The 24,929-nt window shown below is 40.3% G+C and overlaps 1 protein-coding gene across 1 annotated transcript in view; it reads right to left on the bottom strand.

The window, feature by feature from the left end:
- SCAMP1 (secretory carrier membrane protein 1) overlaps positions 1–9,556 on the bottom strand; it is a 103,791-nt gene extending 94,235 nt beyond the window's left edge. Inside the window, exon 1 of the mRNA XM_037530678.2 lies at positions 9,401–9,556. Coding sequence (XP_037386575.1) covers positions 9,401–9,457 — 57 coding nt within the window. The 5' untranslated portion in view covers positions 9,458–9,556. The remainder of the gene's footprint in view (positions 1–9,400) is intronic.
- Positions 9,557–24,929: the final 15,373 nt, after the last annotated feature.

Genomic DNA, 24,929 nt, shown 5'->3' with positions numbered 1-24,929 from the left:
AAAATAGAATAACAGAGTACAATTAAGAGTCCAGAAATAAACTTACTTACATGGACAGTTAATCTATGATAAAGGAGCCCAGTATATACAATGGAGAAAGGAAATTCTCTTCAACAAATGATTGAGAAAATTGGACAGGCACATGCAAAAGAATGAAACTAGACAACTCTCTCACACCATACACAAAAATTAACTCATAATGGATAAAGGCTTGGCTATAAGACCTGCGACCATATAATACAAAGAAGAAAACATGGAAAACACTCCACAACAATGGCTTCAGAGATGTCTTTAGGAATTCAACTCTAATAGCAAGGGAAACGAAAGCAAGAACAAACAAATGGAATACATCAAATTATAGAGGTTTTGCACAGTGAAAAGAAATTCATTAAAGTGGTAAGACACCCTATTAAATGGGAGAAAATAATTGCACTTCACACATCTGATATGCAGGGCTGATATCCAAGGTCTACAAATAACTCATACAATTCAACAACCAAACACATGTGCATACACACACAAAAAAAAAAAATCAAGAATTGGGCAGATGTGCTAAATAGACACTTCTACAAAGACATACAGATGGCCAACAGACACATATAAATGAAGAAAATACTTACCATTACTTCTCATCAAGGAAACCAAATCAAACCCATGATAAGATACCTATGAGAATGATCCTTATCAAAAAGACCAGAAACAACAGTGTTGGCAAAGATGTGAAGAAAAAGGAACCCTCATACACTGTTGGTGGAAATGCAGAATGGGCCAGCCCCTATAGAAAACAGTATAGCGGTTTCTCAAAATATTAAAAATAGATCTACCATATGATCCAGCACATCTTGGTACCTACCCATGGAATGTAAAAACACTAATTTGAAGGGTTATATGTGCTTTTATGCTCAATGCAGCACTATTCACAATAGCCAAGTTATGGAAACAATGTTAAGTGCCCAAGGACACATAAGTGGATTAAGAAGATGTGGAATATATGCACAGTGAAGTATTACTCAGCTATTTATATATAAAGCTTTAGGTAGAGAGATGAACTGCTGTCATTTGCAATAACATGGGTGGAACTGGGAGTAGTAATGCTAAGTAAAATAAGTCAAGAGAAAAACAACCTGATAGCTTCACTCATGTTGAATTTAGGGAAACAAAGTGTTAGACAATGCCAATTCAAAAACTTGAAAAATCTGACTATAAAATTGAGGCTACCAGTAGGAGTAGGGGAAGGGTGGAAAGCAAATCGTAGAGCGGTGTCAATGGACTATAGTGGAAGACTATGGGTGCCTTGATGGTGGTATGGGAACATACATCTAAAGAGGTATGATCTTACCTCTCAAGTACATACACTGTTGCAAACCAGTGTTACCTCAATAAAATAACGAAAGGAAAAAAAAAACACCAAGAATACAGAGATTTTCAATGAGTATGTCAAGATCATTCAATAGGGAAAGAACAGTTTGTTCAACAAATAGTATTAGAACTGATATTCACATGCCAAAGAAGTTTGCCTTTTACACCATGCACAAAAACTGACTCAAAATTAATCATTAAGCATAAACGTAAGAGCTAAAAGTATGAAACTCTTACACAAAAACAAAGGTTACATGTTAATTATCTCAGACTGGCAAGGGATTCTTAGAAACAATATCAAAACAAGAACCACAAAATACAATTTGGACTTAAATTTAACTTTTGTGCTTCAAAGACAACTAAATAGAATATTTATAAATCTTATTCCTGAGTAAAGGACCTATATATAGAATATATAGAAATCTCTTTAAACTCAATAACATAAAATACATATTACCCAATTTAAAAACAAAGGATCTGATATTTCTCCAAAGATATACAAATAAGCAGTAAACACAAATATGTTCATTATCATATAGCTATTAGAGGAATGCAAATCAAAATCAGTGAGATACTTTAAACCCACTAGGATGGCTTGAATTAATAACATGTAAGTATAGTCAAGGATGTGAGAAAGTATAATCCTCATTTACTGCTGGAGGTAATATAAAATGGTGCAGTCGGGGCCTCCCCAGTGGCGCAGCGGTTGAGCGCTGGGTTGCAAAGCTGCCCGCAGCCTCTGTGGTGCCGCTTCCTTCCCCCGCTGCTCCCCGGCCACTGGAGGAGGGTCCCACATGGCGCGCAGACCTCTCCTGCCGCCCGATGCTCCCCTCAGCAGTGTACTTCGGTCCTTCTGCCTGCTCTGCTCCCCGCTCTGGCTCTGGTGAATTCTCTCACCCTCCCGTGCTTCTGACTGTACCCAGTGCATGTATAAACAAAACAAACAAACAAATATATAAATAAAAACATGCCTCTATTTAAAAAAAAAAATGGTGCAGTCACTTTCAGAAACAGTCTGGTAGTTCCTCAAATGATTCAAAATAGTAACTATATGACCCGGCAATTCTACTCCTAGATATATATCCAAGATAATTTAAAAGAGATGTTCAGCACAACTGGTACACAAATGTTTACAGTAGCATTCTTTTTTTTTTTTTTTTTTTAAAGATTTATCCATCCACTTACACAAGCACTGGGTACAGTCAGAAGCGCGGGAGGGTGAGAGAATTCACCAGAGCCAGAGCGGGGAGCAGAGCAGGCAGAAGGACCGAAGTACACTGCTGAGGGGAGCAGCGGGCGGCAGGAGAGGTCTGCACACCATGTGGGACCCTCCTCCGGTGGCCGGGGAGCAGCCGGGGATCGAACCAGCGCTGCAGAGGCTGCGGGCAGCTTCGCAACCCAGCGCTCAACCGCTGCACCACCAGGGAGGCCCTACAGTAGCATTCTTCATAGTAGTCAAAAGATGAAAACAATCTAAATGTCTATCAACTGATGAAATGACATTACTAAATCTTAAAAGGACCCAAAGTCAAAAGTCAAGGAGAAGGAGATTACTGAATTGCTCTTTGTACATAGGTCTACCAGGACTACTTCTTGTGAAAGTTTTTGCATAGGGTGGGGAATTCAACACTGGTCTAACAATGTGAAATCAGAGTGCAATAGGACAGATCAGGCTGCTTCAGCATGAACAAATGAAATGAAACAGAATAAAGGTGGTAAGGGGAGCTGGTACAAAGTCAAATCCAACCAACCTCCGTGTCAACTTTTATTTCCCACACGTAGTGAAAGTTGGGAAGTTTCCCCTGGTGATTTAAAAACATCTAACAAAGCCTGGATCTGTATTACTCTACCCCCCACTTCCCACAAACTAAACTACTGGTTTAATTCTATCATGTCACCCTGTGTTCATTTAAAACTGCATTAATTCTAATATAGGTTAAATTCTACCATGTATTTGGCAAGAAAATACTACCTTTTAACAACTCTGGTAAAAAGAAAAACTCGCCACACCTCAAATGATGGGAAAATGATGGAGGGTACTTTAAAGATAGGTACAGAGAGATGCCAAATTTCAAAGAATGGAATTCTTCAAGACATAGCAACATCTCTGCAATTCAAGAGATCTAACAGAAGATAGAAATTCTGGAAAATGACCCTCAGAAGCTGTCATCAGAGAATTACACTCCAGTGCTTCCTGATTTAGACATTATGGCTCTTGGGCCTCCCTGGTGGCGCAGGTGGTTGAGCACAGCGCTGTGAAGCTTTCCGAAGCCTCTGCAATGCCAGTTCGATCGCCGCCGGCCTCGGAGCAACCCACATGGCGAGCAGACCTCTCCTGTCTCGCCCACTGCTCCCCTCAGCAGTGTATTTCGTCAGTCTGCCTGTTCTGTTCCCTGCTCTGTCTCTGGTGAATCCTCTCACCCTCCCACGCATCTGGCCTGTACCCTGGTTCTTGCATAAATAAAAAAAAAAAAAAAGGTATTATGGCTCTTTCCTCCAGTCTTTCTATGGTTATTCCCACTACAACTACCTGACTTCTCCATGCTTTCAGTTCACTTCCTGAGAAGGATAACTCAATTAACTATTATTGTTCCTGTCAGGGCAAAATTTTTTGACCAAATAATCGTATCTATTCCTGATCAGCTCAACGACTGGCTTTCCTTGGACCAGGTGCCCTTGATAAGATCAGTCAGCAAGGTCATGGTAGCAAGGGTCTCCCAATAGAGATCATGATCATCTATGTGTAAGCAACTACTTCGGGTTGCTCCCTCAGTAGAATTTGCAGAAGGTCCCCAGAAATAAAGTCTCATCTCTAGCTGAAGTAAGATTCAAACCCATTATCTAATATGTTAACAAATAGAAACATTCAAACATTCATAAGATGATCCACACAGATAGAAAAACAATTAGTTTCAAAGTAGGAAAAAACCTGAGAGACAAAAATCAATACTTAGCATCTCTGATAGGTCATCAAATTCTGCTTGAAATCCTTCCATTGCTAGGGAACTCCATACCAAAAAAAAAACAGTCAAGCTAACCAAAGGCAACTATCTACCTTTATGAAAGCTCTGCCATTAGCCTCGGATTTGCTCCTTCCTGAAGCAACAACAAGTTTACTGAACTAAGAATTCTTCAAGTATTTGAATATCTAATTTCCCTTCAGCCTTTCTGCAAACTAAACCCACTTAGTAATTTAAATGTAAATTATTCTTTCTAGGATGTGGTTCCAAAACCATGACCAATCTGACCTCTTTGGGCACACCCCACTTTGTTCAAATCATCCTTCAAATATGCACCTGGGATTGAAGTCACTCACTATCTGTGGAACAGACAAGAACAAATTATTATAGATTCACTTTTAGGAATTGATCACTAATCTTATTTTGTGTGTGTGTGTGTGTGTGTGTGTGTAGGATTAACAAAAAAAAATTTTTTTCAGGAGCTATTATCACACACTGATTCATATTAACAAACTACAGTAAATTTCCTGGATCTGTATTCAGCACTACTAAACATTAATTAGTCAACATTTTTTAAGCAGCAAAAGAATAATTAACTTTAAATTTTTTCACAATATCAATCTCAATTATGTTTATTGTTAAAGCCATGAAACCAAAATAAAACTGTGTTTAAATACTAATTTTTTCATGTAACATTTATGAGAATTACCCTGCCCACACTAGCAGTCTGCCATTATACCTGCCTGAGAGCTTTTACTAGTCATAGGAGATGCTCAATCCAGACAAGAGGTTTCCTAAATATATTAAGAGTGCTGATCCATAGCATCCTATTCTAAGTAATGAAAACTGTTTCAAAAAGAATTACGTGTTAAAAGAATTACGTGTTTAAGGGATAATGTGAATCCTGATAAAATTACATGAAGTTGTTATGAGAGTTTTACCAGCCTACACTAAAAAGAACAGTCATTTCAAAATGAAAAGTCTTCTGGGCGTCCAACTTTCAATGGGTAGGAAGCAGCCTGAAAATGCTACTGTGCTGAAAACGGGTGTCATTACAGGAAAAAAGGACTTCTCAGAAAGTAGAGCCAAAGGCAAAATAAAACAGACTAGGTAAATAGTTCTAGGTTGTAGCACTGGACCTAATCAAGGAACATTCATTGTCCCCAAAGCAGGGGATTCTGACAACATAGGCTTGGCTGGATTTCAAATTTGCTACCAACCAGCTACTGCTACATGCCCCCCATTCCTTGCCCTGATTTGAACTGGAGAATGTATTGAGGTTATCTTGTACCTTCTCCTCACCATTTTATACTGGGTGTATCTTTTCAGTTCCTACATCTGTTATCAAGAGGGGTACAAATTCTCCTATCAAGAAGTGGAATTGAATCCTCCCCATTCCTTTTTTGAATCTGACTGGCTTTGTGGCTTGTTTTGACTAACAGAATAGCAGAAGCAAAATGACTAGAGAAGCTTTGCAGCTTTAGCTCTACTGCTGCCACTACGTAAAAACCCAGACAACTATTAGGAAAGACCATGTGAAAGAATCAACTGCTGCCCCACTAAAGGCTCCAAGTAATTATCATATACTTCAGCCAGATCATTTTAACCATCCAATGCCAATCAAGCTACGAGATGATTGAAGCCACATGAGTGACTCTAAGCAATAACACCAAAGTGAATAAACAAGTCCACCTATGTCCAGCTCAAATAACAAAACAGGGGGCAAATAATTGTTTAAGCCATTACACTGCTGATTAAGTAAATGAAGGTGCCCGATTATTTATCATATCTCAGTGATAAATGCATCACTCAGATTGCTGTAGAGCAATCCCCAGGTGTGATGGCTTAAACAATATCAACCTGAGGAAAAGAAAATGGAAACTCACGCAGTTGAAATGAAGGTAAAATACCAAAGACCATGAACCACTACACTATGTTCCAGGTTAAACTTAGGAAGAATTTGCAGTTAGATTATCACAGAAGAAATTCTCAAAAGCCCTCCTTAGAACTATCCAAATTCCAGACTTAAATTTTAAAGAGAGGAGCATTATCAACTTACAAAAGAAAACAAAATGGATAACATCCTTGAATAAAGGGTCACTTTTTAATACGGCTTTCAATTTTCAACTTCAACTGAACTCTTAAGATACCACCTAAATTACTGTGACTTGAAAGACAACATAAAAGAGAATGTTGAATGGTAGGCCACTTTTTAAAAGATTACATAAGTAATGCAGAATTAATTTTTGAGGCCAAAACAAAATGAACAGTGTCTCAATTTTAATAGAGTTCTTTAATTAGGGAGAAAGCATAGGTAGTGACAAAGCACTACAATTCAGAAAACCTGGGTCTACTCTGACAGGGTGACCTAAGGCAAACCACTTAATTATTTTTGGCCTAGATTTCTCAACTATGACCTACCAAACAGCTACTAACACTCAGGAAGATTCAAAAGGAACACAAATGTCACCAAATTAAAAAGCTTAGCTTAGAAAATGGTTATTTATAACTAAACACAATTTTTAAATTATGTTTAATACCTCTTGTTATCTAATTAAAGTCACCATGCAATGACATTATTACATGTTAAATGTATATTCACCTAGTCCTATTATCAGTTTTAAGGAGAAGGTATAATTACCCTACTTTACAGAATAATAAACTGAGGCACTGAGAGGCTAAGTAACTTTCTTTTTTTTTAATTTTATTTTATGTTTATATTCCCCATACAATTGCAACCCCCTGATTTTGACCCCAACCCCTCCTTTCCCCGCCCCCCAAAGTGTGTCTCTGGTTCATAGTTGTTGATTTTGATTTTTTTTCTTTCTTATAGTTATTCTTTTTCCTGGTCCCTTATTTAGGTTTTCTAGATTCCTGCTATGAGTGAGACCATCCGGTATTTTTCTTTTTCTTTCTGGCTTATTTCGCTGAGCATGATCCCTTCCAGCTCCATCCATGTTGCTGCAAATTGCATGTGTTTATCTTTTTTGAATGCTGAGTAAGGCTAAGTAACTTTCTAAGGTCTCACACATGACTAGGGACAACGTCAGATCAAATACGTGTTTTTGAGTTAATACAGCTCAAGTCCAAATTTTAAATACCATCCTTTGCTATTTCTTCATAGAGCCTGAAGTCCAAGATCTAAATACAAAATAAGAATCTTGGTGTCATAAAAGCAACCAAGAAGCTCACGTATTGCCATCAGCAATGGACGAGACCTAGGAGAGCTAATGCCAATTGTGCACCACCTATACCTGCATGTAAGACAAGGAACAAGTTAGTGTCTCTGGGCTTTGCTTTTTCAGTCACAGAATAAGAACTAATACATTTTAAGATTTTTCCCTCCCCAGATTTGGACTTGGATTTACTAAAGTGGCTTTTGCAAGGCACAAGAGAAAACGTCATGGCAACATAAGATGTCACAATAAAACAGTCTGGGCCAATATTACAATGTCTTGCCCTAACAAGAGAAACGGCTATATAACATGCGCCACGAAATGGCATGACCCAACAGAAAAATAGCCAAACAGCCAGATATTAAGTAAACATCATCAGATTAGACGATGTTTAGAAAAAGATTAGAAGTTAACAGGCTTTTAATATTATCTTTAAAATATTTTAAAATAACACCCACTTGGCAAGTTATGAAGTGAATCTTTAGGATGTTTATGATTTAAAAATAATCTCATTTTCCAACAAAGGAAATGATGAATGCTAAATACTAAACTTGTGGGGGAGGAGATTCTCCTTAAACTGTAACCTTATCTATAAAACCCTGAAAGTTCCAGGCCAATTGCAAAGTTTTCTTAAGTGACATTAGTGGCAATGTAAGAGAGACCAACTCTAGTCTATAGTTCTAGAAAAAAGAAGAAACCAGCACCATTTCCTCCATGAAATTATCGAGCTAATAATCAGAATAGGGGTAGTTTTTCCTCCTCCAGGATTCTTACTAAGAGAGCAAATCAAGAAAAAAAAGAGATGGAAACTCAACGAGCCAGGAGTAACACTTGTGTGATCACAAATTAAAGTTACTACCGCACATTTCCAGAGGAAATTAAGAAACAACTTCAACCTAGAGTTGGAAACAAATCACACGTGTAAGCAGTTGTGCCTATTAACAAAGCCGGAATACTTTTAAAGAGGTATGTGTGTAAATGCGGCGTGAATATAAGGGCAGAAAATGAACTTCGTAGTCGCCTGCCTTTGTCCGTTTCTGTGCCAAGCCCTTCTGAAGCTGGGGTTGATAAGGTCAACTCCAAGAAGGAAAGAAGTTCCTGCGGGAAATGGTATCCTCCTGCAGCTCAGAGACAGGGTGACGCACTAGGAGTCTGGAAAACAGCCCACCGTTTACCTGACTCAGGGCACTTAGGTAGGAAGAGGGTCGTCCACGTGCACTATTGTTTTCAGGTGTGTTTGTTTTTAACTTCTGATTCGACCCCAGTGCCTTCAACCCAGGCCTAATGAGCAAGGGGGGGTGAGGGGGACAGGGGGTTGAGGATGGCAGCGCCGCTGGTGGTTTGTGGGCGCAACACAAGTTTAAAAAATAAAAACAACCTTTCTCCCCCTTACAATTGCAGCGTACTCGGTGCCCTCACCTCTCCTCCACACCTCTGCCATCACCCCACGCAGCACTTAGCCCCGCTGCCGCTTCGGGTTCCCTTGACGACAACCCCACCCGAGGGCGAGGCACCCCTTGCCGCCTCCGGGCCCCCACCCCGACCCGGCCCGCCACACTTGCTTAGCAGGTGACAACACCTGCCTCGGGTTCTCTCTCTCCCCGGTTCCCGGGAGGAGGAGCAGGCACCCTCCCGGCTGTGGGCCCACCCCCGGAGGAGGGCACGACTCTCCCCAGCCCGGCCGTGGGGAGGGGCGGCGGGCCGGCAGCCGAGGGGGTCCCACTCCCACCCCCAAACGTGTGACGCGGGGGCCGGGGCGCGACCCCCTCCAGGGACGCGGCGGCCCCACGCCCGGGTGGAAGCGGTCGAGAGCCGAGCGGCGGGCGCCGCGGGCGCGAAGGAACTTGCCGGTTTTCACCAACAACGACGCGCCGCGCCGAGGGAGAAGATGGGGATGACGCTCACCTTGAAGGGATTGTTGAGATCCGGGTCCGCGAACGGGTTACTGTCGAAATCCGACATCTCTCTCGCGCTCTGTGTCACCCACCCGACCCAGGCGCAGAGAGAGAGACGAGGCGAGGCCGCCGCCCCCCTGCGCGCTCACGTCGCCGCCGCCGCCGCCGAGCAGATCCGGGTGCAGCTCGCGGGGCCACCCAGCCGGCCGCGCCACTGAGCATGCCCGGTGCGCCGGGCTCCCGGCCGGCGGCGCGGCTCCCGCTCCCCGTTCCGTCCTCCCAGGGCCGGAACCAAAGCTCCGGGCTTTAGCTAGGGCCGAGTCGGGACCAGGGGCGGAGGGAGCCGGCCTCGGGGAGCGGAGGTGACCCGCCCCACGCCCCGGAGACTCGGCCGACACGCCGAGTCCTGCTGGGCTTCGTTATAGTAGCGTCCATTTAAAATCGTCGCCTGGTGACTGGGCGCGGCTTGGGGGCGAGGTGCTACTTAAAGATTGACCCCGCTGGGTGGGTTGGGGGCGCGACTCGGGGCGCAGGTTGCACACCTGGGGGGGCGTGGCTATTTAGCGCGCCCCGGCGCCGGCGCGAGGGCCGGGAACCCAGTAGGCGCCGCACCTGTCTCAGGCGAGAAGGTCCGGCGGGGCCCGGCTTCCGCTAATGGATTTCGCACACCCTTGAGCCCACCTGGGAATCCCAGCCTCCCGTCTTCCGGTCTCTGCGACTATTGCTGGCAAATCCTGGAGACCAGCTTGGGGCTATTGTAAAGGGCAGGCTCCACGGAGGTTTGAAAAGCGACCACCACCTGGGTCCTACCCTTGCTCCCATCCTCGGGAGTCTGCAAAATGGCTACTTCGGAGACTGGATGGAGGGAAGAGTTACTTCAAGAGATGAAGGCCTTCCATATGGAGAATATAAAGATGCCCTGTTTTTGTTTATTGGTTATTTATACCTTCAAGCTTTGGAGCACAAAATATATACACCTCTTGATATTTTTTCCTGTTCACTCCCCAACACCAAAGATGAGATACCCCCTCCCCCCAAAAAGGCCATGTCTAATGAATTTGTACTATTGGTTGCCTCATCCCTGAACTTAGAGTTTTGCTTTCCCAACTTTATTTGCCTTCTGCTGTAAAGGGCGCGGGGGGGGGGGGGAAGGGGAGGGGGCACTTAAATGAAACTACAAAGAGCCAGAATTATTTTCACATGGTAGGTGCCTCAGGACTGGAAGGAACCAGAATTAAGCATCCTTGGCCTTTTGGGCTTCCACTATGCAAAGTCATCTAGGAAATTATACGTTCCACTGTGAAAACAAGAACTAGCGATGACGGATTTAAAAAAAAATGCTGAATCTCTGTGGGATCCAGGTTGAGATATATAACAAAGAAGCTGCTTCTAGGTGGTCCACTAAGAGTGACAACTAGTAAGTGACAACAGAAACGGTCATGGCAAGGCTGCAATATTCTAGATATGAAAAAGAACAATCTCTCATGTTCATCTTTCTATGCTCAGCAGTTCCCTGGTGTTCTCATGACTTAATACTCAACATGTGGGTTCAAATCCCAGTTAGGAAACTATTTGTACTATGCCATCTTCCTTGAGTCTGTAAAGGGTTGTTTAGGAATGAAATGAAATGAATAGAAAAGTGGCCTGCGTGTGCTTAATGGCTAACAAGTATTGGTTGAATGTCTGAAAATGGTAAGGGGACCCAGATTATAATGATTCTTATGTGCTTTATTCATCTCTCCTGAGCTTAAACTTACCCAGCTGATCTGCTTCTGTCACCACTTAACCTTTATTCCCTCTGCCTGTCCTCCAAATGAGTCAATCAGCAGCTATTTATTATGCATCTACTATGTTCCAACTCAGTGAGAATCAGCTGACTCTGCATTACAGGGTGGAAATTTCCAACTATGCTGGATAGGAACTGAAATCTATCATCTTGCAGCGGATTGGGTCTCCACATTTGTTTCCAACTAATATTAATAGTACCTGGTGCAACATTTTAAAGACTTCATTGTTACAGAATCACTTGGCATATTTCTCAACATAAAGCTCCTGTCCTTAGAATTTTGCTTCAAAATGAGATAGAGGCCCTGGATCTGCATTTTTAAAATACATTCTTCATATACATCCTGTTACATAAATGCATAAATGAATTCACAGGATACATACTGGTGCTTTTACTTTTTTAAAAAAAGTATTATTTTTCTTGTTTCCCCACATTAACAATTTTTTGTGTTCTTCCAATTTAAAATATTGTATAGCTACACTCAATTTAACACATAATCATATGCAAACACAATACATATACAGATATACATAATACTCATGAGTTTTGGCATTGTCTTGAAAAATGTATTACACATTTTATTTTTCTTAGTGATTGTAGGACAGGAAGGGACACAGTGCAGGTTTTCTATGATCCAGTAGACTGGGTGTAAGAGGCCAGGAATGGCCACTGAGCAGGTTTTCTAGGATCCCATGCAGACCGGGTAAAGGAGGAGTTCTGGAGCCCTCAGGGGTTTTGCAGGTCTTTTATTGGGGTTCACCAGGCATATGGCAGGCAGGGGTGCTGGGGGGTTGGGAGGCTGGCAGTCCTTCCAGCCCCCAGCAAATCCTCACTCTCTCTGGGCTCTCTGGCATTCTCTCGTGTTCTCTCTGCTTTTCTTCTCTTGGCTTCTGCTGCTCCTGGCTTCTTTCTCGGCTTCTGCTGGCATCCCTGTGACACCGCCCTTAAAAGCCCAGTCTTAGCCCAGGCAAATGCCATCTACCTATGCCCACACCCTATTCTAGGTGCCCGCCATCAGGCATGCATTCAGGACCTCAAGGATCCATCATTTATCCTGATGGCGGGAGGGCAGAAAAGCCTGACATTTTTCCTTACCCTACAGTGATAATGAGACACAGGGCAAGCTAGGAATTATGCAGTTTTAAGGACAGTGCAGGAGGGGACCTCTGAAGAATTTAGGGAGGCTTCAGAGATAAGGACAACCAAGGGAAAGTAACCCATTCCACTAGGAAAAACAAATATCCCAGGACCAAGGACAACATTGTTAATGCTAGTCCTGGTTTCCTTCAGGTGGTAAAGGGAGGCGGAGATTGGAGAAATGGAGAGTGGTTTAATTTATGGACAACTTAGAAGGGCAGCTGTTTAACTTCAGTGCAGGGATGCCCATCCAGAAGACTGGGCCATAAATTTAAAGATGCAACAAATGGGGAAAGAAAAAGCTGTTAAATAAGGAATGTAAAGATCCCCTACTCAGTAGCAAATTAAGTGAGACAGCCGAGAACTAACCAATCACAAAGAGACTGGGGCAGCTTTAGAATAATGAGGGAAAAAAGGTATATATTCCCTGAGACATGACTCCACTTTGGCTTCCTTGCCCCTCCCAGGCCTGGTTCCCTGGCCTGGGAGTCCCACTTTATTTCTGTTCTTTTTCTCCTCAATAAACTTTTTCTTTCTCTAAACAAACCGCCTCTTCTCGCTTGCTTGCCTGAGCGTCTGCGAAGTTCCTGCTGCGGCTTCGTGAGACACCAACCCGTGGGGGGTCTAGCGGCTGGTGCTCAGCGCTGCCCTGCAGCCTGGGATCCGTTCCTGGCTGGAAGACTAGGCCTGACAATTCCGGTATCAATACTAATGGCAGAATTTCTCAATGAAATGTTCATTGCCAAAGACAGGATCTAAGGTTTCTTATCCCGGTATGCCACTACATATTATTTTTATGTGTACCATAACTAATCCTTACAAATCAAGAACTATTTTAACAATTCTGAAATCAGCAAAAAGGACTCCAGGTGACTGTAATAGACAAAAAAAAACTTTGAAATTCAATGAATGCTAGTAATGAACAGTACTCAGTGAGGGAATGTAGGGCAAGGTAAAGTATCAGGCTTTGCCGCCCTCCCGCCATTAGGACTGATGATGGATCCCTGCAGTCCTGAATGCATGCCTGATGGCGGGCACCTGGAGTAGGGTGTGGGCATGCGTAGATGGGATCCACCTGGGCTAAGACTAGGCCTATAAGGGTGGCGTCACAGGGACTCCAACAGAGAACGGAACAGCAGAGTAAAAGAGAGTGGGAAGACAGAAGCAAGGCCATGAGAGAAGCCTAGAAAGAGTGAAGATTTGCTGGGACTGGGAGGCCTGCCAGCCTCCCAACCACCCCGGCACCCCTGTCTGCCATGTACCTGGTAAACTCAATAAAACCCTGAAAAAGCTACCAAGGGCTCCAGGACTCTCCTTTACCCTGTCTGCTCAAATCATAGAGATCCTGCCCTGTGTCTTCCTGCCGCTATGGGGAGTTTCCTGTCAACCATAGCTGCAGCTCAAGTCAGAGGTGGCCAAAGGAATGAAACATGTGACACCAACAATATGTCACGTCTCTTGACATATCCCTGTTTTTTTCTAGATTGTATATCTCTCTCAGGCTCACACACACACCATCATTTTTACATCCTTAGTACTCAGTATAGTCTCTGGCATGAAGTACAACAGAAGCTTGAAAAACTGCATGGATGAATGAGTGGATGGCTAGATGGCTAGATGAATGGACATTGTTAAAGAAATTCCTTTCATATCATGTTTGCACTCACCTAACAGCTTTGCAAACCTTTCGTTACTTGCTTTATTAATAGTTTTTACCATATCCTGTAACATATAGGCTATATTTTCTCATCATAAATAAAAGCTGAAGTTTCTTAAAAGATTTTTAAAAATAATAAAATATCTGTACAAAAATAAAATTAAAACTTTATCTTCACTTTGCCCATATTGTAACATATTTTTCACCATAAAAAGCACAGGAAGATCAGTGATCATAAAATAAGAGGAAAAAATATTTACTCTATCAGGCAAGGTTCTGAAAAAATTACATTTCGCAAGGGTATTAAACTAGTTTCCTGATTAAATTGCCATTTGGTATACAAATGAATTTGAAAAATAAACTCAATGGAGTTTTAGTGATGTGAGATTTTTTAAATGATGTCAACGCAAAATAATCACTTTTAATCACTTATAGACCAATGAAATGAAGTTCTTAGAGCACTAGCTGATGCTGAGAATTCAGAAGGTCTAAACATGTCGAAGTAGCCTGTAAACAGCTCACTGGAGTGTGACTTTAAGAGCACCAAGAAGCATCTTGGCTGAGAGGCTGGGAGATGTTCACAAACAGCCTCTAGGCCTGAGGCCCTAAAGCCACTGGAGAACAAAGACTCTTCCTTTATCCTTCATAGGCAACATGCCTGCTAGAGAAAGAGTTCTGCCCCAGAGAAGGGGATGTGAGAAACCAGGCTTGTTCTGTGGACTGAGGCTGCAGTCTGAAAGAGAAGACAATACTGGATGCAGTATGATAAACATCAAGAATGCCTTCCGGTCCAACCCTCAGAAACTCATGCCAAATTCCTAGGGAGAGAAAAGCTGTAATAGAGAAGAAGCTAAATAAAGATCTATTATCACTAGTAACACAGCAAAGAACTGAAAAGAGATAGCGCTGCTTCATGTGAGAAAAGAAATACCTCATTGCAGAACCAATAACTTTGCTAATATTGGAAGAGTGAAAAGAACACTGAGCAGCAGGGGAGAAATATCACACACATGTAGATAGAAGAAGAGGGTGGTTATGATGGAATCCACAGAGAAAAGTGGTAACATCAAGTGGAGAAGGGTAGAGACATCTGGGCAACGAGTTAGAAGGCAGAACTAAGATTAAAACCATTCTTGGGACCTCCCTCGTGGCGCAAGGGGTTGAGACACAGCATTACGAAGCTATCTGCAGCCACTGATGCACGAGTTCTATCCCCAGCCAGGGAGGTGGCCCACATGGCGCAGCAGACCTCTCCTGACTTGCTCACTTCTCCCCTTAGCAGTGTATTTCAGTCAATCTGCCAGTTCTGTTCCCCACTCTGTCTGTAGTGAATCCTCTCACACACACCCCAACCCTCTGGCCTGTGCTCCAGTTCTCGTGTGCATGAATAAATAAATAAATCTTTAAAAAAAAGAAAACATTCTTCATGCCTTCTGGGTTACAGGATCAAAAAGGGCATCTCCTAATGCTCAAACCATGTGACTGTCGATGTCAGCTCAAACCACATTTACAGGATGCTCTGATCCTTCCTAAACAACACTGAGTTTTGTTCCTTCCTCCTGCACAGAGTTTCTGGAAATTTGATGCCGTTAAACATACAAATGAGACATACTGTTGGATATTTCTCAGTATTTGCCAAAGTAAAGAAAAACTATAAATAAGAAAACTTATTAGACTTGAATATTAAAATTCATTTATATGTAAATATGTTTTATAATCCAAATAACTAACATCTGCTGAAAGGAAGAGTTTGTATTACTCTATCACTTGCATCAGTTTGAAAAAAAAAAGATTGTGGTATGACATTCTGGTGCATTTCCCCACCAAACAAGCAAAAATCCAAAATTATTTAAGAAAAGATTTAGAAAAATAAAGTCAGTTGGTTAAATCAACAATGCTAAATCTATGTAAGGATTATAGAACCATTAAAATGAGTTTTTTAAATGTGTACTACCATTACAAAAAAAAAGTCTAGTAATTGTTAGGGGAAAAGGATGTCCTGAGCAAACTCCATACAGGCTTTGCGGATGCCACCTCTATTCCATCAAGACACTGGAAATTACAAATCCCATGATTCCCAAAGGGAAGTTGCGAGGAACTAATGGCGGAGGTAAGCAACCATTTTCTCTGTTTGTAAATAAAAACCAGCCATGTTAGTGGGGTCTCGGACACTTGGCTCCTGCATGCTCTTGGCCAGGCAGGTTTGGCCTCAGTGGGTCATTTGGGATTCCAGGTTGGCAGAATGGGTAGGACGCATTTAAGACTTTATCTCCCTCTTTTCTCCTTGAGTTGTACATTTCCTCATTCCCCTTCCCTTGTAAATAAACCTTTTATTAACCTTTTGTGTGTGCCTGCAGTGTAAATTCCTTTGAAGTGCACAGGTGAGGACCCAAAGTCAGGCACCATTTTAGAGCGGGGTTGCCCTGTAATAGAATGATTAGGAAAGGCAAGATATATAAAGATTAGATGTAAAACCTCATTATTAAAACCAAAAAGTCAGGGGCCTCCATGGTGGCACAGGGCGTTGAGCGCAGCGCTGAGGCTGTCCACAGCTTTTGCGGTGCTAGTTCAATCCCTGGCCTGCTGGGGAGCAACCCACATGGTGCAGCAGACCTCTCCTGTCTGGCCTGTACTCCACTTTTTAAAAAAACAAACAAATAGGGCCTCCTCAGTGGTGCAGCAGGTTGAGCATAGTGCTGTGAAGCTGTCCACAGCCTCTGCAGCGCAGGTTCGATTCCTGGCCAGCCAGGGTGATCCCCACACGGCGTGGCAGACCTCTCCTGTCTAGGCTGCTGCTCCCCTCAGTGTCTTCAGTCTGTCTGCTTGTTCTGCTCCCCACTCTGTCTCTGGTGAATCCTCTCACCCTCCCACGCCTCTGGCCTGTACCCCCGTGTTTGCATAAATAAATATATCTTTAAAAAAATACAAAAATTTTTTAAAAGGCACAATCATATTAAAAAAACAAAAATTCAAAAAGAAGATACACGAAATATGGGTTGCTTTCTTCAACTTTACTTTCTACTACATGTAAATTTTTTTAAATAAACTCAGGAAAAAGAACGTGGCTCTGTTTTGTTGTTTTTTTTTTTTTTTTAAGATTTATTTGTTTATTTATTTATACAAGCACTGGGTACAGTCAGAAGCGCGGGAAGGTGAGAGAATCCACCAGAGCCAGAGCGGGGAGCAGAGCAGGCAGAAGGACTGAAGTACACTGCTGAGGGGAGCAGCGGGCAGCAGGAGAGGTCTGCGCACCATGCGGGACCTTCCTCTGGTGGCGGGGAGGAGGGGGTTGGGGGAGCAGCCGGGAATTGAACCAGCACTGCAGAGGCTGCAGGCAGCTTCACAACCCAGCGCTCAACTGCTGCGCCACCAGGGAGGCCCAAACATGGCTTAGTTTTGAGTTACAGGATGTGTAAAAAAATCTTCATAGGTCTTAGAATTTAAAAAATTGACTTCACAGTCTGAATAAACTGTCTAGAAACAAACAATTCTGTGCCTTTCTTCTCCCTTATATCTGGAACAGATATGTGAGGTATTGGGCCTGCAGTTACCTTCTGAAAGAAGGTCCTCAATAAAAATTGATTGATGGTACAATAATTTCCTCACTAAGTGCTCTTTCTCAAAACTTAATTATTACACTCAATGCAAACCAAAATTCAGAAATTTAAATCCAGTGGCAAGCAGACACCTAAATATCTTCCTTTTCCTTACCAATATTTAGTTTACTAAGACTAGCACTGAACATTGATAATGGCATTAATTATATTTTAATTTTGTAATTTATTTTTTATCACCAGGTGCAATAACACTTCTGGAGAGTGATCTTTATCATAAACAATAGTAGGGTGGAAGCTGGCCACACCAGAAAGGCCAAACATGTTATGTAGTGTAGGGGCCTTGAGTCACATTCATTCAGTTAAGCTGGAAACTGCCCAGTCACATGGACAATCAATCAATTGTGCCTATGGGATGAAGCTCAAATAAAAACTCAATACTAAGACTCAGGTGCTCTTCTCCAATTAATAATATTCCATGTAAATTGCCAAACATCAGTGGAGGTTAGTGGGTACATTACTCCATGAAAAACAAATGTTTTGCATTTGGAAATCTCCCAAATGTTGCCATAAGTTTAGTTGATTTTAATTTGTTCCATTCCCTGTAATAAATTATAATCATGAATATAATAACTTCCAGTGAATTCTATGAATCCTGCTAATGAATTATCAAAATTGTGGGTGTTTGGGGGAATCTCACAAATTTGAGTTGGTATTAGAAGTGAGCATAGTCTTAGGCATTTTGCCCTTAAATTTTGCTGTGTTACTATCTTCTAGCCTTGCAACTAACGTGTAAAAAATAGGTGTGGCTTTCTTTGTCCTCAAATCACGGTTTGCCAACCCTATTCTACCTCATTAAAATACCTACACAACATTGGTGTGCATATAATTTGTTGTGAGGCATGTAAAATAATTGCGTAATTGCATCCAATCATGTTACATAGTCTACCAATCAAGATAAAATTTATAATTGTCAAAATTTGCAGGTAATTTATATATACACTGGCCTAACTGAACTATAACATCTTTGTGACAAATATACTGTTAAAAGCAATATATATTTTTTATTGTATGTACTTCCCTCTTTGCTGCCCACCTTCAATTAGAGTTTTTAAATGTTTGTGCCTTTGAAAAACTACAATACTTGGTAAATCAAAGTTTCCCACAGTGCTATTGTAGTAAGCAAATCATCTCCTCAGCATGTGTTTAGGGCTACTAAGCAACATAATAGGAATCCTGACATGCCCCTAAAATATCACAGAAAACACTGGGTTATTAACACTCTTGAGTGCTCTAGAATTTTCCTAGGAAACAGGATGAATTTGTACCTTTGGTCCTTAAACAAAGAGATACCAAACAACATCTATTTTTAAGATGTCTTTGTCTACATGTCTTGATGGTCAACAGGTCCCCTCCAATCTTGTCAAAGGGATTACAGAAAAAAGTCATAGGAGAAGAAAGCTATTTTCATTTTAAATCTGATTTTCTTTGGTTTAAGAACTCAATTTTCTGTTCTTATGTTCTCTTCAATATTAAATATTTTTGAGAAAGTAATAATCTCATTATCTTATATTTATTTTTTTGAAGATTTATTTATTTATGCATACAAGATCTGGGGTACAAATCAGAGGTGCAGGGGGTAAGAGGATTCACCAGAGACAGAGTAGGGAACAGAACAGGCAGATGTACTGAAATGCACTGCTGAGGGGAGCAGCGGGCAAGTCAGGAGAGGTCTGCTGCACCATGTGTGTAGCTTCTTGGGCAGCCGGGGATCAAACTCATACTGCAGAGGCTGCAGATAGCTTCACAGTGTTGTGCTTAACCCCTTGCACCACCAGGGAGGTCCCTATCTTATATTTAATTATTAACCATGGATAATTTATTTCTTCATTAGAAATTTCTATGGTAGCTATGAAGGACCACAAACTATTATAATTTCATTGCAGAATTACCTTAGGTGATATGTCTCTTATTGTGTGATTAATATTTTATAACTAAAATATCTACTGACTACATGGCCCCATATATATATATATATATATATATATATATATATATATATTCCATTTTCTAACCAATTTCATCCCTCTGGAATACTGGTAGAGAAACTATTTCACATTGACAATAGCATATAGATATTGGCTACACAGGACAAGTTCTACTCAGCCAGGATGTTCATTTGATTTTTCATACCTACCACCAACCTGACATCAGGGGAGAGAGTATAACTGTACTCAATGAGTTCATTCTTTTAGAGTGTTTCTGGGTCAAATAAATAGGTATGGCCAAGGTGGCCTGCACAAATGACAAGTATTTATTTCCTTGTGACAAGAAAAGGAGACAGAGATACTAGCATTTCCAAAGATACTGTCTCATAGAGGGGATAGTGAGGTGAAGTTATATAGTATTGTTTAGTGCACAGGTGGTCTTCAGGGATGTCTTTGTCCCTGATCCAACCTCATCAATCATTCCTTATTTCATGAGGAGGCAGCTGGAAAAATATGAGTTTGTCATCTAAATGACTCTTACATCAACTAGTTTTATTTATTCACAAAAAGCTAATATAAAAGTGACTTATGCCTGGTCACCTGGGCCAACAGGGAAAATTCCTTAACTCTTATTACCCTGTGCAATGGCACGTGGCACAATGAAGCAGAAAACACACATTCCCTCACTCTTTTCTTTCAACAGGCCCATTTTAATTCCCCACAGCATGGATAATACTGGTCTGCAGCACTTACAATTTTACTGAAGATTTGAGAATATTAATGGAGAATTGGAACACACACGCAAAATAAAATAAGTAAAATGGGAATTTAGATATTGGTCCTAGCATTCATTGGCCGTTACCTTGCTCTGAGGTTCCCATATAGCCTTTTTGCTCATTAGCCCTTATGCACAGTATGTCACAGTAACCAATGCCATCTTATCTTCCACAATTATATATTTCTATCATGTCTTCCTTAAGCAGAGTCAGGTTCCATTGCTACCAAGCAAGATAGAATATGAAGTCTTCTTTTCCCCTGATCCAAGGCCACCTTTTATTATTTCTCTAGGAAACTGAGAATAGGTCTATCATTTTCTTCAGGAGAGATTTCCCCATGCTCACCCTCAAGAATCATTTGGCCTCCATAACCTACACAAACAAAACAAGTAGTTGACTGTACGTTTCTTAAACTCTGGTTCACTCAGTTATGAATAGCATCACATGTGAGACATTAACTAGGGTACCTATGGTAGACTGTGACAATTCAATACATATTAATGTCATAGTCTGTCTTTCAGTATGCCAGAAGGAGGAAATTAGACCTGCGTGTCTCTTTTTTGCATGACCATAGTCTAATGATTTTGTGTGAAGAATTAACCAAATGAAAAAAAAAAAAACTTATTTCTCAAAAACAATTCTTTTTTAATAATTAGAACGATTTTCCCTCTAACTTTGTGGTGGTTTCATTCTAGAAAGACATAATACAATTCAGATTGCTAAACAAATTTAATATCTCATTTAGAAACATGTGCATTTGGTTCAGGTTGTCCATAGAACAGTGGCTGGTACCTGTTTACAACAAAATTATTTTTAAAAGTCACCAAAGTAACCACACAAAGAACAAAGAGAAAGGAGCTCCAAGTTCAAGGACGAGTTTCAGAGTCCAAAAATGCAGGAACTGCTCACAACTGTTGCAAATGGTTTTCCAGTTTCAATAATTTCCCTCAGGCACCAATTACACAAGTCTTGGATAGTTTAATTAGCTAGTAGCTTAGTTGTCCAGAAGGTCAGTTAGTTACACAGAGTTCAAAGTTCAGAAACTCCAGTTAAAATAAAAAACATTTACGTTTTTCTATTTCAAATAGTACTTCTTTCCTGACAATGTTTAATGTATACTGTAATAGAGATGGCTGAAAATATTGTATAGATTACTCAAATAACAGATGTTAGCATCCACAGCTATTGGCTGGCACAGGACAAATTCTATTAAATGTTAGGCATTATTGAATATTAGGCATTAGTACCTTAGGAGAATAATGACACTACAATTACATGAAGCCTATATAAGACCCTTGCCTAGATTGCCTGCCTAGTTTGTCTTTGATCAAAACATGCTTATTTTATTACTCTTTGCAAAGAAACAAATTTGGAACCAAATACAGAAAAATATGCATTTTTAAAAGCACATTTTGGGAGTTATAGATTGTTTTTCTTTGTTCTAATTCATGAATTGCTTTAATTTTTATTGATTCTATGTTTTAAGTCTATTTTTAAATTATTTTCCTACATTTTTGAGATGGATGCTTTAGTTGTTTATTTTTAAAAATGATTTTAATGATAAAAGCATTTACATCTACCAACTCACCACTAAATATAGGAACCATTTACATGTGTTTCAAGTGTGGTACTCTCATTATAATTAATGTCCAAATGATCTGTAATTTCCATTTTAATTTTACATTTCGGACTTAATAGTTATTTAAGAGGGTATCTTTTTACATTTCAAAAGAGTTAGAATTTTCTGGATTTCGTGATCTGAGGATGTAGCCAGTACAAATTATACCCTTTGCAATATTTCCTTTGAAGCCTAAAATATAACCCATTAAAAAATATTTCATAGCAATATGGAAAATGTGAGAATTCACTGCTTATATGGTACCTATATAAACTTTTTAAAGATTTATTTATTTATTTATGCATACAAGAACTGGGGTACAGGCCAGAGGTGGGGGGGTGAGAACATTCACCAGAGACAGAGTGGGGAACAGAACAGGCAGACTGACTGAAATACACTGCTGAGGGGAGTAAAGGACAAGACAGGAGAGGTCTGCTGCACCATGTGGGTAGCTCCCTGGCTGGCCTGGGAATGAACTTGTGCTGCAGAGGCTGTGGATAGCTTCATAGTGCTGTGCTTGTTAACTCCTTGCACCACCAGGAAGGCTAAGTAGACTAAACAGAAGATTCAGGTGAATTAAGAATGAACGAGTAAACTGAAAAGAATGAATCAGTCACTCAAGATTATTAAGTTTTTAGGAATATGAAAAAAAAGAATGAGAAAAACGAAGAGAGAGACTTTTGGGACATCATATGTATAATGAAAGTCTCAGGATAGTAAAGGAAAAGGCAGAGAGAAAGAAATGATGGTCAAGACTAACCTAATTTGATGAGTTATTAATTAACCTATATATTCAAGATGTACAAAATATTGTAAGTAAAATAAATTTAAAAAGATCCAAACCTATACATAACAGAGGCAAACTGTCAAAAAACAAAGACAAAGAATCCTGAAATCAGCAAGAGAAAAGTGACTCTCAAGTACATGGGGTACACAATAAAATTCACAGGTGACTTCTCATCAGAAACTATGGAGGCCAGAAGACAGAGAGATGACATATTCACAGAGCTGAAAGAAGAAAAATTCTATATGCAACAAAGCTAAAGTAAGAAGAAATTCATAGATTCCAATAAAAATATCAAATTTCTCATTAGCAAACTTTTCCTACAAGAAATACTAAAGAGAATCCATGTTGAAATGAAAGGACACTAGAAAATACTCAAATTCATCTGAAGAAATAAAGAGCATTGGTAAAGGTAACTACATACATAAACATAAATTATTGTATAAAATGTATTTTTGTAACTTTTCTTCTATCTGATTTTAAAATCAGTTTCATGAAGCAATAATTATAAAATTGTGTCCATGGACCTGTAACATATAAATACGTAGTCTCTATGACAATAATTATACAAAGGAAGAACATGGGAATGGAGGTAAATGAAAGCAAAGTTTTTATAGATTGCTGAAATTAAGTTGCTAATAATCCAAATTTGATTGTTGTAAGTTAAGCTACTAATTGTAATTTGCTGAGCAACCACTAAGAAAATAATTAAAAAAAGATACAGTGAAAGGAGAAAGGTATGCAAAAATTTTCATCACTAGTCACTGGGGAAATATAGATCAAAACCACAATGATGTATCACTTTAGTCCTAGCAGGATGACTATAATAAAAGAGAAGGACAATAACAAGTGGTGATAAGGATGAAAGAAAACCGGAAAACTCATATATTGCAGGTGAAAATATGGTGGCCTCTTTAGAAAATATTTTGTAGTTTCCCAAATGACTAAACATGGAGTTACTCTATACTCCAGCAATTTCCCTCATAGGTATACAGCCATGATCATTAGAAACATTCACACAAACACTTGTACATGGATGTTCATAGTCACATTATACATAGTGATCGAGGATAAGCAAATGATAATGTGGAATTTTCCTCCTCTGCAAGCCCTAGATACAGCTTTATATGTGAATATATTCAACAATCTTGTGTAGAATTTAAGGAGTTAGTGAATGAGGAGTGGAGAAACCAGAAGGTAAAATGCAGAATGGTAGAAAGGAGAATGACAAGGGAGGAAACAGAGGAGCAAAAAAGATGCCAAGATATTTCCCTATCAAGATGTCTGTGTCCTCCAGGTTTTTCTCCCTTCCAAGAAAATGGATGTTTCTCTATATAAAAAGTGAAAGCAATAAAAAGGATACAGTTAGTATGCTCAATGATCCTATGTCTGTTTTTACTTCATCATGGGGTTAACTTATATAAGACATACTCTCAGACTTTTTGTTTAAATAAAAAAAAAAAACTCACTCTCTATGATAAATATAAAGGTTGCCTGGCCAGATCGCTCTTCAAGAAAGGATTTGATCCCTAGGAGATATCCTCCAGCTTTTGAGTTTTTCCCAGAGAGCTGCTTTGCCTGAAGTTTCCTTTATCCTGGGGCATCCTTCATCCTGTGACTGTTGAAGGTAGGACTATAAGGTCTTGGCCATTTGAGGGACTATTTTGCTGGTGTTCCTTTCCCTGTCAGATGAAGATTTTTGGACCTGATCAGTTGTTTGAAGTGCAAATATTTTTTTTCGGTCAGTGGGGTGTCTCTCTATTTTGGTTAATATCTCTTTTGCTGTATAGAAGCTTTTCAGTTTGATGTAATCCCGGGTGTTTATCTTTTCCTTGACTGTCTCTGTTACGGTTTCACTTACAGCAGGAATATAGGGGAACCAAATAAGACATCAGTGTAAAAAAAATAATAACAGTACAAAACACAACAAAGCAAAAACGGACAATTATAAATCAGAGACATCCTGCAGGGGAGGAGGAGGGAGAGGGATTAGAGGGACGGAGGAGCACAGGGGACTAAGGTGAAGGTGCACGGGTGCATTGGGGAAGGAAATTCTATGGGAACTACACCTGAGGGGGTGGGGGGAAGCAAATATTGTTTAAAAATGAACAATGATGTAAAAAATAAAATAAAATAAAATAAAAATAAATAAATGAGGTACCAGTATTAAAAACAAACAAAAAATTTTGAACCTGAAGAGTAATTCCACATGCATGGTCCTGCTTCTTTCCCTCCTTAC

The sequence above is a fragment of the Talpa occidentalis genome, unplaced genomic scaffold (genome assembly GCF_014898055.3).
Source record: "Talpa occidentalis isolate TD23 unplaced genomic scaffold, MPIMG_talOcc4v2.1 talOcc4.6, whole genome shotgun sequence".
Classification (NCBI taxonomy): domain Eukaryota; kingdom Metazoa; phylum Chordata; class Mammalia; order Eulipotyphla; family Talpidae; genus Talpa; species Talpa occidentalis.
Note: the sequence above shows the minus strand (reverse complement) of the source record. Positions and strands in the feature narration are given on the sequence as shown.